Consider the following 15,139-nt stretch of genomic DNA (forward strand, 5'->3'; position numbering starts at 1 on the left):
TCCTATACCTAAATAAAATTAAAATGCCATTTTTGTGCTGAAAATTTACATGGATTTTATTAGCTTACGATGGTCAGTATTATTTAACAGTTGCAAGTCAAAGAGTGAAAGTACGTTTCTACGAAGAAGGGCACTTCACTTTGAAGTTAGTACTTGCTGCATACTAATTTATTTGTGCATAGAAATGAATTTTAGATCAGTTTTGATTTGAACCTCATTATCGGAACTGAAGGTGGCAGTTACTCCCATTCAGATGCACTTTAAGAATCTGGAAGTGGACAATAACATCTTGTTTCCAGAGGCAGATAATCCGTTGCACAACTATTACATGTCTTGAGTAAGTGGATTAGAGTTTTCTGTGGATGATAGCAGAGAAGTTTGGATAGCTGTGTGCAAACCCACTATTTGATTTGAATTCTGCAGAGATCTACAAAGCAAATTGCTATTTGACATCGGAAGAAGCATGAGGCGTTGATATCGTGAAAAAGCGGTGGTAACTGTTGTCTGCACTTGCATGTGGAATATCGCTTGTAGCAAACACGGCAGAAATGAGCCATGGTAGAAAGCAAGATGTTCCTTCTAGGACTGTGACTTTTTGATCTAATACAGGCTGTGCTTTGTGGGTCAGATGCACGCAGGCGAGGTGCCTTCCGCCTTTGCTCCGCTGTCTGCTAGTGAACCGCTGGGCCCCGCTGCCACCGCAGCCCACTGTAGTCCACCGAAACCTTCCCCCTGGATTTTGAGCCCCTTCTTTCCAAGGAGGAGACCCCAGTGTAAAAGAGGGGTGCTGCTCTCCTCGCAGCCCTGCCAGAGGGACAGGGCATCTGCTCCCCAGCCCTGGTGGGCAGAGGGGCAGGAGGGCACCCTGCCAGGGTCCCCTGGGGGGCCAAGGTCCATAACTGGGGAGAGACCTGCAGTCGGGTGCTGTTTCAGTAACCAAACACTTGGCACGCTCCGGACTGCTCTGCTCTCTGCCCCTTGTTGCGTTCTCTAACATGCGCTTACAGTGCTTTTTGTGGCGGGGAAGTGTTTACATCCCATATTTATACTGTTAAACCACTGCCAAACACTGAAGAGCTGATAAACGCTATGTGCTGTTAACACTATAAAGTACAATCCCACTGCTGCTTGCATGCAAATAAATAATAATAACTTAGCTCTTTGTCCGCTTTTCGGTGTATAAATGCATTTGTCGTGTAACATAGTAACATCTAAATCATTTTAGTAAAAGCACTAGAAAGGCTGAAACATTACCTGCAGGTACGATTACGAGGAGATTTTACTGTTTGGTGGTGTTTTTCTGATTTCCTTATGTATCTGAATTGGTTTTTTTAAACACTTTTAAAGTGATATGATGCTTAATCACTATTGCTGGGTTTCACTTTTTTTAAAAATTTTTAATTTCACTGAGTTATTTGACCTTCCTAAGGACTGAGGGATTAGCCCACAGGCTAAAAGTTACTATAACATGTTCATTAAATCTTTTCTTGTATCTGTTACAGACACAGATACCTTTTTAATGTGCCTGGTCAGTTTTGAGGCCACTATTTTTGTTACTGCCCATAAATCGTTAGCAAGTATTTTTAGTGTCATCAGTGAAAGGTTAATAGAAGCCCATAATTTTCAGATATATCTTTTTGATTAGCTGCTCAGAAATTTCCTTAAAAAGGGGGTGTAAATTGTTCCACACCAAAAAGTGGGGACTGTGTCCAATTTGTGCGTAAATTGAAACTGTCTTTCTAATAGACTCTTCGGAAGGTGTGGGGTTGCCTTCAAGGTAATGATTTAAACATAAACTGACCCTTGATGAGGGAGCTGGAGTTTCAGTTTAATGCGTTTCTGCAGTTTTCCTTCGCCTTCAGTGCCTTCAAATTCCGCACAAATAATTCCTTCATAACAAGTGCCTTTTCAGAAGATGTATGCTGCTGACAGTTAATATAAAATTATTGCCCCTGAATGCATTTTTGTAATTACTTCCCAGAGAACTGTCTTTGTGTTAGAAGACATTTCACACTTTAGTAACATAAGTGTTTGGGGAGAACATGAGTAATAATTACAAGCAGTCTTTCAGTGAAAATAAACCTAAAAATTATAAAAAAAGCTAACGTTAAAGTTGGTTAGAGACAGTGAGGAATATATTTTGCACATTATGCCTGTCTGTATATTTTCCAAGTTTAATAACCCTTCAGTAACTAAACTTAAAAAAAGTAATAAAGAACAGAGAAACTGCTTTCTAATTTTTAAGCAATAATGAAACTAAAAACTGATTAAAAGTGACATGCTACTAGGGACAGAATAAAGAAACTTAATCTGAATGCTCCTATAGGAGATTTCTGCTATAATGGAAAATGAAATGGCTCACAGTTTGATCAATAAAAAAATTAGCAGCACTTAATAAAAGGTTTCTCTAGCATGTTGACTAAAGGATACTACGGAAGTCTTGAAATCCAAGAAAACCAGGGTTGTAGGGTGAGTTTGTGTATGTGAGCATGATATAAAAATCATTGACTGAGCAAAGCCGGTGGGTTTCAGGTCAGATGCTAGATGTAAATAGTTACACTGGCTTAGAGAACATGAGGCCAGGAATGTCCATAAAAATATCCGTACGTTCTGGTAGTTACTATGTGCATACCAGCAGCGAGCTTGGATTTGCATGGAGGCAGAACAACACAGGGCAAGTCTTGGTTTCACTGGAGAAAAGAGGGGAATTATACCATATAGAGATAACCATATATAGATATATATGGCTCAGGTGAAAGCAAGGCACCACGAGGTAACAAGTTACACGCGTTATCCGTCCTGCATGTGATGTCTGTGACTGTGCTATAGCAAAGGAAGGTGCAACGAGCTGCCAGTCCTCTGCCGCGTGTTCCTGCCAGCCCTTCCCATGCCTTTAAACTCAAGGTAGACACTTAAGGTTGCCTTAAACATTGTAGCTGCTAATTTGAGAAAATTGTATCTTATCAGTGAAGTAAGATGAACATTTCCCCGTGAAATGTTGGTGTAAGTAAGCTAATAGAAGGATGCTGAGAGGAGGATACTGGGAGGGGTGCAGGGCTGTCATTAACAATTCTGTGAGCGGTGCAATGCTGGCAGAAGCAGGCAGCGGCGGTGCAGGCACTGGCAGCAGTTAGCTAGTTATTACTGGGCGTTTAGCTTGGAACCCCTTTCTCTTAAAGCGCGTGTACAAGCAGATGTAGAAGGAGGTGCAGTACCCTACCGAAACAGTTTTTCTTTGCTAAGCTGAAGAAGAATGTTGAGAACTGTCCACCTACTTAGAAATTAGTGTGATTTAATACATACTGGCGTGTAATAAGGCTCTGTTGTGAAATGTTATAATGTGTGCTTCCTAAAGTCTCTGACTTTTGTATGTTTTATTGTTAACACACTTCACACAAAACTGTATTATTAGTATAATCTGCGTTTTATCCTGGGGGCTATTATCCAGAGAGATGCCTAGCACTGAGGGCTCTCCCTCTTCCCTTGCCTTTCCAAAAGAAGCTCTCATAACCACCCTTGCCACTTGTCGGTGGAGTCTGCTGTCAGAGTCAGCCAAATGACAGCTTGGAGAGGCTGCAGTGGCCATAGCCCTAGGAGGGCACAAGGAGGTAGCAATATACAATTTTCATGGTTCAAGGGTAGCCTTATCCTACTGTTCTTCATTACAGTACTGCAGTGAGATCAATTTTATTAAGTTGTAAGTCTTAGGAGGCCAACACCATTAACTACATGCTGGATCACATAATTTTTTTGGTATTATGATTGTTTTTTCCTCTCGTTGAGGGAAGGCAAGATCTGATGCATGGATCTCTTCAACCTGCAAGGAGCGTTACACGGCGATTGAGCGTCAGCAGGGTTGCATGTCAGCCTGCGCTTCACTCACTCTGCTCTGTCATGTAGTCATCCCATGCAATTTGACGTTGCATGAATATACCGTGGTGTTTCATGCATTATCCTTTCTGGCTCTTTGTTTTTCAGCTAGGGACCTTTTTTTTTTTTTTACCCCATATGGTTTGACACTGTGTGAAAGACCTATGCTGCACTGCATGATAGAGCACCAAACCTGCTTGCTTTTGATGCACGTAGCAAGGATTTGATGTGCAGAACGAGCTGCCTTTGATACCTGGTCCTGGTCCTAGGGCTGGGATGCAATCTACGCTCTCTGACCTGGTTTGCTTGGCTGGATCAGGTTTTTGGCTGCTCTGTGTGGGTAGGGTTGGAGTGGTTACAGTGGCTCACATTAGGGCCCTGGCCCATTGAGCGGTAGCACACACATGTACCTGTGTTCAAGATGCAAGTGTTTAAAAAAGATGTTTTTTGAAACGTTGAAGAGCCACAGACCAAGGTTACCCAGCGAAGCCAAGACTTTTCATCCTATGGGAAGATTTCAGCTGAGGTTTGTTCGTGTTTTTATTACTGAAACATTTGTGGCTTTTTTGCTTCTGTTAATTCTTCTTTGACCACAAATGACAGGGAACTTTGGACTCTCTTGCTGTATGACAGTGCTAGAGACAACACTAAAATGTAACAAACCACATAAAAGTAGAGATCCCTCCCACGCTGATTTGGCATTTGACACCGAGCAAAACATTTACTAACGAACGTTTAGATTAGGCTTTTCCTTTAAGTCATTTGTTTCTTTTGTTCTCACTTCCTAATTATAGAAGAAATTTCCTTTCCTTTTGTCTTGCAGCTGAGCGGCAGCCCTGCGGCCATGGGGCAGGAAGGCTTCACCCCTGGGCAGGCGCACCCCTGGGCGGGCGCCTCGGGGCTCCACCGAGTCCCAGGAGGTGTGTCGGTTGTGTGCCAGCACCCGTCATTCCTCCAGCAATTAGCTTTTATTTCTTCAGTGCCGTTTACTTTTATCACTTGTCCTGCATCTCTGGAAAATTTCTAGGAAGTATCGTAGCCCTTTGTGAGACCTTCAGTTCTTCCTTTGGACCAAGGCAGAGGAATGAAGAGATACCTCTTTCCCCCTCTTCATTTTATCTTTTGCTCAGATCTCGGCAGTGTGTGTGTGCATGTGTGTGTACATGTTTAGGTGATGATTTGCACAGCATAATTTTGGGCACTCTGTGAATTGCAGCTGTAGCTCTGCATGGTTGCTGTGATAGGAAGTGCTGTCTAGCACTAAGTCAGTGTATACCTACTGTAAAGAAACAACTCTTGATGGAAGCCCTGTAACTGGACGTATTTAAAGCCAGACATGTACCTGAACTAAATAGTATGTTCCAAAGAACAATCCTAGATTTAAAATAAATCCCAGCTTTAAAAAGTCCTCAGGCTTAAAAAAAAAACTAAAGAAAATCTACTGGCACAAAGACAGAAAGGCTTGCTTGCCCTGTATTGTGCTGATAAGATAAAAAGTTTAAACCGTCCATATTTGATTCCACAGCTGAAAAAATAAGCTAAGAAGTTTGTTCCTTTTTTAATTTCTCTGGCCCATGTGTTGCACCGCATCACCTCTTTCCATGTCTCTTAGTGGGTAGGTAGGCATCAGCATCACTTCCAGTGCGGCTCTGACCTTATTGTGCTTTCAGTCCTGCATCGCTAACTGAAGTCCCCAATGCAGTTTGCTGCTGCCATCGTAGCTGGGCTGGCACCGTGATCCAGGGCTGAGGCTCTGCTGCGCTCAGCTCCGAGAACAACCCCAGCCTGGCGGCGGTGCCATAAATCCCAGTCTGACTGAAGCAAGTGGAAATTTGCTCTTGACTTCAGTGAGGCCTGAGTTGAACATGGTACATGTAATCTGTTTTCAAATATTTGGCTTTAGGAGCACGTTGTTCCTGTAACAGAGCTGTTTTGAACACAGCTCAGAAGGCATTTCTACTGACTGCAACTTTCAAGCCAGACCTTTGGGGATTCGCTTTTCCAGCTTTGCCAAGTTTGCCACATTCCTTGGACCACCAGGTCAGGCAGGAACACTCCCCGTTCTTTATATGTCCCCTTTGAAATAGTAACTTTCTAGAGCGTAAGCTGGCTTTTGCAGAAAAACCAAGAGTCATTAACAACATTAACTTTAGTGGCAATTAGAATAACATATTCTTGACTGTTGGCCAGATTGTTTAGGTCATAGGGTAAAATATTCTTCTTGTGTAAAGCCCTGCAGGCCTTCCACTGTGCTACAGGGGGGAAAAAAAAGGGGAAAGAAAAGAAAAGAAAACCAAAAAGCCCCCCAACCCTGTTTCCTGACATTTCAGGTAGAGCAAGGTGTACTTTCAAGGCGGATCTCTCAAATTGTAACCTCTCTTACTCATGCAAGAAAATTGTTAAAGACATCAATAGAGGTGGCAGGTTCATTTAACAATTACTAATAACATTTTTGTGGAATGCAGGGGCTTTTTTCCCTCCCTTTAGAATTAATTAGCGATCATTTATCCTAAGACGCAATGCCAGTGGCTCCCTTCTGCTGATATTTGGCCATACCCTTGTGCTGTGCACAAATGTCCCGGTGCTGACTGGGACCTGTGCATCCGTGGTGCTGTGCTGCCTTCGCAGAGGTGTTCCCTGTAAAAATTCCTCACAGGGCAGTTATTGGGGGTTTTTTTGTTTGGGTTTTTTGTTTGGTTTCTTTTCTTTTCTTTTTTTTTTTTTTTTCCCCCAATCTAGATAGAAAGTACTTACTCTTGAGTTAAGTTCACTAATCTCCAAGACCATCTTAAAAATTAGCTGTGTCAGTTAATACACATATCTGTGCTTGATGCTGCAAGGTAGCCATTGATCTTTGGAGACTTCAGAAGGTGCCATTGGCTCTGGCCACCAAGAAGCCCTTTTGTGTGGTTGTGCACGGACGTGTCCCCTTGGAGCCAGGCCCAGCTCCAAAATCACACCTGCTCCCACTCCTGGTGCCAGCAGTGCCTTGGCCTCCCATGGTGACCCAAAACCCTTCGGCACTGTGCTCGTGCCTGCGTGCACCCATCCTGCCTGGCTGCGCTGGGGCAGATGCTTTTGCAGTTCTTGCCAGCAGGAAAATTTGCAGGTTAAATTGGTGAACTACTACAGCAAAACTCCTCAGAAATGAATTCCTGAGGAATGCTTGTGGCCTGCTGTCCTCGTCAGGGAACTGAGCTCACCACGGGAGCAGCTGGGCTACTTTTGAAGCTTTTCCTTGCTGGATGGACCACCCATTCCCATCACCGCCCTGGCGCTCACTGGCTGTTTCGCTCCCCTGGGCAAGGAGCTAGTGTCTCCCCAGGACTGCCCGCACCCTGCACACCCTGCTGGCAGCTCCTGGCCAAAATAGCAGAGATGAAGGTCAAAAAAACCAAGAAACACCCCAGATTTTTCTTGGCGGTGTTTGGTTTCTACAAGGCAAGCACCAAGCATGCGGCTCAGCAGAGGAATCTGAAGGCCGTGTTATTCAAAGGACAGTAACACTGAGGCGTGGCAGACATGTAAAATTCCTTCAACTCGCTGAAAACAGAAAAAAAAATTCTCATTTTAAAGCAATGCTGGATTTGCTAAATAATTTGTGCAAGATTCACTGTTTTGTTATTTGACATACAACTCTGTCAAGCAACGACGCTTTTGAAAAGTTGCCTAGAGGATCAGATTTCCCATTCAACAGGGAATTAAAAAATGTTTCTGGAATTTTGCTTTGCAGTCGGGAATCTATTTTCTTATCTCACATTGTACAATTTATTTTTCCTAAAGCAGTGTGCTAAATTATTTGTTATTGTTGGACTCGGTCGAACAGCTTTATCCCTGGTGTAGTCACGAAGTGTTGGAGTAAAACCAAGGATGAATTTGTCACAGTGTACTCACCAGATCAGCTGGTCTTTAGGTTAACTGTCAAAAGACAATATTTCTGCTAAAAATATTAGTGAAGGTCCCTTAAACCTCCCCGAAGTTGCCTAAAACCTTTCTTCTTCAGGTTGTGGCAAAGTCAGTTCAGAAGTGCTTCTCCGAGGTCTCCGTTGACAGGCGGCATGGAAGCAGGTGGCAGTTCTTTAGGTTAGATTTATATACTTGGACTATTTTTATAGGTTTCTGTCTTACAAAACCAGAGAGTTGACATTCTGATTTATTAACTATCAAGTCTGCAGGACATACAGGCTTTAAAAAGATTAAATGAGCTAAAAAGTTTGTGATAGCAGTCTGGGATGAGAGGCTGTAAAAAGGTGGGCCAAGTAAATATGACAAAATGGAAGTGATAATTTGAATATATACATTAAATTATGTGTGAATAAAAGCAAAGCTAGCATAGCTTCAAACGTAACTTATTTGGTGAAGTAGTAGTATAAAGAGAACCAGAATCATGTGTTTTTTCATTGCAATACATTTTTATTTAAGGAAGAGCCTATAAAGCATGAGGTTCAGCAAACAGCATTTTATTGAATAAACGTAGTACAGATAATGACTTACAATATGGAGAGCTTAGTGAGTGATACTTTTTGCAACCAAATCCTTAAATTCATTACCGCTGTGTAAGTGGCATATCTGATTTGTTAAGATGAACATTATGTCTAGCCCTTAATGGAAATTTTGTAGTAGAAAGGTATGTATAATTTAACAGTAAAAGAATCTGAAAATGTGCAGATCAGTTAATTGCTAAGAGGGATGCTGTGATACACCACAAGCAGGCATTGATTTTTAATATTTCCATTGCAATTCGAAGGGTACGTCATGTTACGAGTGCTCCATGGAATACTGCAGAGCATTTTACACCAGTTGATTTATGTTATCATGCGCAGTGCAGAAGATGGTATAAAATGTGCTCTGGCTGGGTAGTGGTAGCAGAGCCCTACTAACGTGGGGCTGAATTGCAGTGCTTGTGGCAACCAGTTTTCATTTTTAATAAATTTTATTTTTCAGCTTTGTTTCATGTTCTCAGCATTGGTTGTCCTTAATCTTTTTGGTGCTGATCTAATTTTAGAAACAATTCATCTCTCTGTTTGCTGGCATGTCCTTAATGGCTTAAAACCGAAATGCATCCCAAATCAACAAGGTGGCAGCTCCCTCCTTCCTGGCTCAAGCAGCTCCTGGGCTTTTGGGGTCAGCCGGCACGCAGTGCAGGAGGATCTCTTCTGCTGGAAGAGCCTGCGTTTCCATTTCATTTTGCTGGATGATTTCTCAAATGTTCCCATCTTACCAACAGGGTGTATTCAGAGTGTGTGCGTGCTTGTGGAGGCAGGTGAAATGGTGCAGGTGTAGCACCTGTGGCTGTATCGCCCATGTTGGTGGCACATGCACGCAGAAGAGGCGCAGGCATCTCTGTTTCAGCTGGTCACCAAAGCCTGGTCAGCTGGCCGGTGTATCTAATGGATGCTTTCCCTGCTGAGAGGGCAACAGGGACTCAGAAGGGCTTTTTCACCTCTGCTGCCTCTCCAGAGAGCGCAAGTGAGGGCTGGCTGCAGTGCTGCATGGAGCCATTGGGCACGACTGGCTTCCGGCACGTCTGGGTGGCCACTGCGGCCAAGGGGGTGTCCTGGAGTCACGAGGACACGGCTGAAAGCCCGTCCCTCATGACGGGCCGCTGAGTGCGTCCATGCTGAGGGGTCTGACTGTGGCCGGCTGTGCCGGCCCGTGCCTCCCACCCCACTGCCAGCTGAGAGCCAGCTGCCCTGTGCGTGGAGCTGCCACCTGCACGGCCCCAGGGTGCACGGTCCCCCTGCACCGGGGTGTTTCTGGAGCTGCCAGAGAGCTCAGTCTCCTTGTGCACATGAAAACTTGTGGGGTTTTTGGCAAAGATGTTGGGGCTAGCCTACGCTCCGGTCACAGATGAAGGTAAAAAATATCCGAGAGACCTGAAGGTCAGATGCAATGCTGTCGGCTCCCGGCTACGTCGGCACAATGCGAGGCTCATCTGCCCAGCAAAGTGCCTCTCAGTAGTTCAGCGGAACCTCTCATGTCCTGGGGTATACGTGTGCTTTGGGGTCTTGAGCTAGATCACTTTTTTTCTTGTTGTTACTAATATTGGGGCTTGGAGGCGGCGGGGAGAGGAGTGCATTGAGAATTAAAATTCAGCACATGCCTTTTCTTTGCGGGCTGTAATTAATCTTGCCAATTTTTAAAGCTTTGAGAATCTGGTTAAGTGATAAAACACTAACAACTTTATATGACAGAGAGTTAGAGGCTCCCGCTATACACCCACCAGAGAAGATTAGGAGAGAGTGTTTGCAGGATTCGCACTAAGCAGCAGAGAATACAGTTGAGAATTGTTGCACCGCATGATATAAAAACCACATTAATATAATGAAAGGTGTCAGGAATAATGTGAGAGCGGCTGTAATTAAATGTATCTTAATAAGTGCAACATCCTTCTTAAAGCTCTTATTTTTCAGACCTCTCAAACTTAGAGGATGTTCTTGCTGTTGGCAGGTGGCCTGGTAGGAGAGCTGGAGAGCGAAGCGAAGGACAGCCGGGCCCTGGAAGAGAGGAACAGTGTGACGAGCCAGGAAGAGAGAAATGAGGAAGATGAAGACATGGAGGATGAGTCAATTTACACCTGCGATAACTGTCAGCAGGACTTCGATTCACTGGCAGACCTGACTGAACACAGGGCACACAACTGTCCTGGAGGTAATGTTAAACTAGCTTTACAGTTCTGACAGGTGGTTAGCTGGGTAATTGGACATAGCAACAGCTTGAGGCCTCAAGTGAGATTAAAGAATTAATAATGTAATTTTACAGTTAATGTAATTTTATTGTGGTGCCTTGGGTAGCCTTTGTTCACTCCTTTAATAAAATTAAAATAAAAGCAACAGCTTTCCAATTGGAATCTGTCAGTAATTATGTTAGACAAAAATGTTGTGGGTTTTTTTTAATGCTAAAAGTTTCAGGCAGGGTATTTTTCCCTCTCTCTCCAAATGTAGGAAGATTAAAAAAGTTAAATGACTGAAATGTGCAAAACTCCCAGGAAGAAAGGCCTCTGAACCCCATAAAAAACATGACGATTTCAGAGATTAAAATTCATAGTGCGAGTTTTGTAATCCCCACCCTAAAAATACACCATTCTCCCTAGGTTATTATTGCATCGCCCTTTGAATTTTATGGAAGTGAGGACAGCATTAGCCTACGCTGATCTTGATTTTACTTTCTGTAAAGTAAGAACAAGCTCAGAGCATTGGTGTGAACAATTGCAACATATCTTGCTTTTACACGGCTGCCTTTGCATGGCTGGCGGTAGCAGCAGGTATTCTGCAGAGCACGCTAAGCTGATTTACGGGGGTAGTAAAAAGCTTTGCAGATTTCACCAAAGATTAAATAAAATCTTAGGAGGGGGAGCACAGAATATGTTCATATGTATTTAAATCAGAGATTCTCATCCTTCACCTTCCTGGAACTGAATACTCTGCCATCACTTTTTCCTCCGCACCCATCTAAAATATTTTTAGGCAGTTGCTATTATGGCAGACAGATAGGTTGAGGCTGGCAGAGGGCCGAAGGGTTAGCTTCTCCTCTGGTGCAGCAGTATCCCATCCTCTTCCCCAGAGTGCATATTCCTCCCTGGCCACTTAATTTGTTTGGTAATTAGTCCATGGTTTTTGGTCTTCTTTTTGGGCATAAGTAAAATGATGCTCAGCCAAGAAAAAAATACAGGAAACGGAGTACAGCAAGGGAGGGGGGGTCAGGCAGGGGCTTCGGCTCGGTCTGAGTCCCACCCTGAGAGCATCCTCCCCTGTCTCGCTCTGGTCTGCATAGATAAGGTCCCCCCGCTCTCGTTCCTATCTGCTTGCTGGGCAGAAGGACAGAGGGATGTTGGGGCTTTTCCCCAGCCTGCATGTGGACTGGGATTGCAGTCGTATGCCTGCCCCCAGGGCTCCTTGCTCTGCACTCTAGTTTAAACATTAGGTAGGCTGCAAACTTGAAAGTGCATAAAATTGAAAGGCTACTTCTCGCAGGGTCATTTCTTGGCCAGCTGACAACCATGGCATTGGCCTGAGACTTCTGCAAATGACATCCGTACTCTACTGCAGGGTAGTAAGCAAGAAAATGCCATTGAGCAGAAAAATCCTTGTTTTCCAAACTGGAAGGCGAGGTGCACAGCCCATGTGGGTGTTGGTCCTTTCCAAAGGAGCAGCTGCAGGGACAAGTCATTCCTGATGCCATCCCGCATGGGGAGTGGGACAGGCAGGATCCTGCCAGGGTGGGCGGGCAGCTGTGCAGCTGTAGGGCCTGTCTCCAGTGGCTGTCCCTGGGCGGCCACCGCTCCATTGCTGCCCTGTCTCCTAAGTTGTGCCGATACATGTGGTGCTGCGGGTGAGCCCCACCAAAAGAAAGGCTATTTATACCCCATGTGTCTGCTTGGGTCTGGTTCACTGCGTGGTCCCCCAGAACAGCCGTAATGGCACAACTCAGGGAGTGGAGCAGGGCAGAGGGGAGCGGGCGCTGCTGGCAGGGACTCCAAAGGAGGAAAGTAAGGGTAGGATGTTGACCAACAGCACTATGGAAAGGAGCAATTTTTTTCCTGAGGCAAATATACATTAAAATGTAGCAATCTGGAGATTCTATTCATATCAATACAGTCAGTGTTTGCACACTTCAGTTTTTATTTATCCTCAATGTAGTATTCTGTTAGTGAGACTAAGAAAAATAAATTATATTTTTTGGGACCTATCAAAATCATTTGTTAGTATTCCCATTGCTAATTTTTGATTGCAGGTAGCGTAATTTCATCTTCTTTTACTGTCTTCACATGTGCTGATGATTTACAAAGACATTTTGTCATAAAAAGGCACCATATAACCATCTGCATATACATGGAATAGGTGCTAATTATCTCCATGTGAGGATATCCTTGTTCCAGAACAAGAGTGCCTGTTTTCCATTTAGTTTAATTTAGTGTCCTGAAGTGATTTAAAGTAAATAGGAAGATTGCACTCATATATTCTGGAATGAGAATGTTTCCATGAAGACAATCTGGAATATAGCTTGATATTTACACATATTTACACATCTGAAAGGAAAAAACCCTTTCAGACCCACCAGTGTGTTGGATAGCCATAAGAATTTTTGTTCAAAGTGTGCAAAATGCATATCTTTATTAGTTCATCTGAAAAGACTTGCACCACCAGGGTGAAAATCTTAAGACCACATTAGGAAGTGTGATATTACCCCACAGAATAAGCTATTTGATTGTGTCCTTAGTTACCCTGCACTCCTTTTGCCTATAATGCCTGCCTGACACATCTGAGGTTGTAATGCAGTGCCTGACCTCTTGGCAAGCTAGGTTTTCATGTCTTAATCTGAAGCGGGGCTTTCAGTCGTGTCTACATGGCTCCAGATCAATACAGGTAATATTTGTAGTGATAATATTGCCAGGCTGATAATACAACATAACTAATGACTTCCTTTGGGATACTGAAGTTAGGAAGGTATTGTAGCTCAGGAGTGTTGCAGGATTACAAGAGATCACTCCAAAGAATAGGATAAACCATCTATTTCACTGGAATCCCTTAGAAATTCATTACGGCGTGCTGAAGTTATAATACAGCTTGAACGCAGCTGCTTTGACATGTAAGGAGGTAACAAACAGCCATTTCCCTCCTTGCTTTTTCATGTATTTCAGACTTGTTTCTTTGAGGACAAAACACCGCTGAAATCTAGACATCTCTGGTAGCATAAGTGCGTGGCATTCCTTTTGATGTCAGGGTAGTAGAGATGTTCTCCGTCTGACAGAATTAGGTGCCTTTTATACCTTTTGCTCATGACTGATGTCTGTGATTGCAGGTTGTAGGTTTCCAGTGTCTACGGGGATCTGAAAGGGGTCTAAATGGGGGCAGCTTGTACTGAAAGAACATCACATTTCCTTACCAGCTCATGTCTTCCCTTGTCTCCCAGCTTGCCCCCACAAATGAGCTCTCCTGCAGCAGTCCTGGAAATAGTGCCTTAAACAACTAGCGAGCATCTTGAAAAATACTCCAAGAATAAACACACACACCTAGTGTATATGCTGGATGTGTGAGGCTTTTAAAATTAATTTAAAACTCACTGGTATCCCATGTCCCCATAACTAGAGAAGACTAAGTAATTGCCATCGGCATCATATGCAGTCTTTTACACATTTTTTTTGCACACTGCTGTTATGGTGTAGGTGTTATAGCATGATGCTATCTAATAGCATTAGTGACAAGAGTAAAGAATTGCATGTGGATTTACAAATTACTGTGTCCTTTAGCCAGAACCAGAGGCTGCATACATCAAGCAACTATTCTGCGATATATCATTGTCTGGTGGCTGATGCCGAGTTGTTTTTGTCTGATGAAAAGTGGCTAAAAAGCCATGAGATTTGCCATTTTGCTTGTGCGTTTTAATCCACCTGCGTTAGCCTGGGTTTAGCTCCAGTATGTTACTGTGTTATTTTTGCTTCCTCTACCCATATCACCCCTTTCCTCCCATGGGTCAGAATATCTTCCTGTAAACGTTTTTCTTCAGTTTCTCAACTGAATGTAGAGTGTTTTAAAGCAAATTAGTGCATCAATGAAGTGGACAGAAGTAGGTTACGGTGGGGTCTCTGAGCATTTCATGAGGTCCTCTTCTGTTGTTGATAACTTTACAGGTTGTCTGTTTCAAACAGCAGCAGAGCTATATATGGATATTGCCAGCTTGGAAGCGGCTGATTTTTCTAAACTACTGTACGGTAGGAACTAGTTTATAATTAAAGTCTTGCAGTTGCTCCTTTTAAATGCCCTGTAACTTGTACACTAGGCTTACATTTGAAATGAGGTATTATAACTGTTTCATGCTAGTGTATAATTTTGCATTTTCTTGTATTTCACCTGCTACAAGAATTATAATTGCCATGCAACTGTATATGCGGGATGCTCATCCAGAAAACCATACATGGCAGCTTGTCAACAAGTGACGTTTCATGAAATGTTTTTGTCAGGTGGCACTTTGTACTTCCCACTGACAAAGAGAGACTTCTTACATGTATTTCCAAAATTAGCCCTCCCCAAAATTGCAATCTTTTGTTGCTCCTGATTGGCAAGTCAGAGATTTTCTGCCTTTTTGCTGCTGCTGTTGTTGCTTCTTTAAATTAAAGAATTACTGATCATCCTCCACAAAATAAAACTGAAATACAGTTGTGAAAAAGCAGTGTGGAAACTTAATTATACACCTAGTTTATACAGCTGTGGCTCTAATGACCTACTGGCCCTAATTACTGCATTGTGGCTCAGTCTGAGTGCTCTTGTCC

General features: G+C 43.4%; 1 protein-coding gene across 3 annotated transcripts in view; it reads left to right on the forward strand.

Annotated features, from left to right (window-relative positions):
- ZNF423 (zinc finger protein 423) overlaps nt 1-15,139 on the forward strand; it is a 237,194-nt gene that overhangs the window by 60,536 nt on the left and 161,519 nt on the right. For 2 of the 3 annotated variants that reach the window (XM_072873547.1, XM_072873548.1), the window contains exon 3: nt 10,321-10,521. In XM_072873547.1, the coding sequence (XP_072729648.1) occupies nt 10,321-10,521 (201 nt within the window). Of the gene's footprint in view, nt 1-10,320; nt 10,522-14,500; nt 14,582-15,139 lie in introns of all 3 variants that reach the window. The other variant, XM_072873546.1, reaches the window with a different exon arrangement.

This window comes from Ciconia boyciana, chromosome 9 (assembly GCF_034638445.1).
Source record: "Ciconia boyciana chromosome 9, ASM3463844v1, whole genome shotgun sequence".
In the NCBI taxonomy this organism is placed as follows: domain Eukaryota; kingdom Metazoa; phylum Chordata; class Aves; order Ciconiiformes; family Ciconiidae; genus Ciconia; species Ciconia boyciana.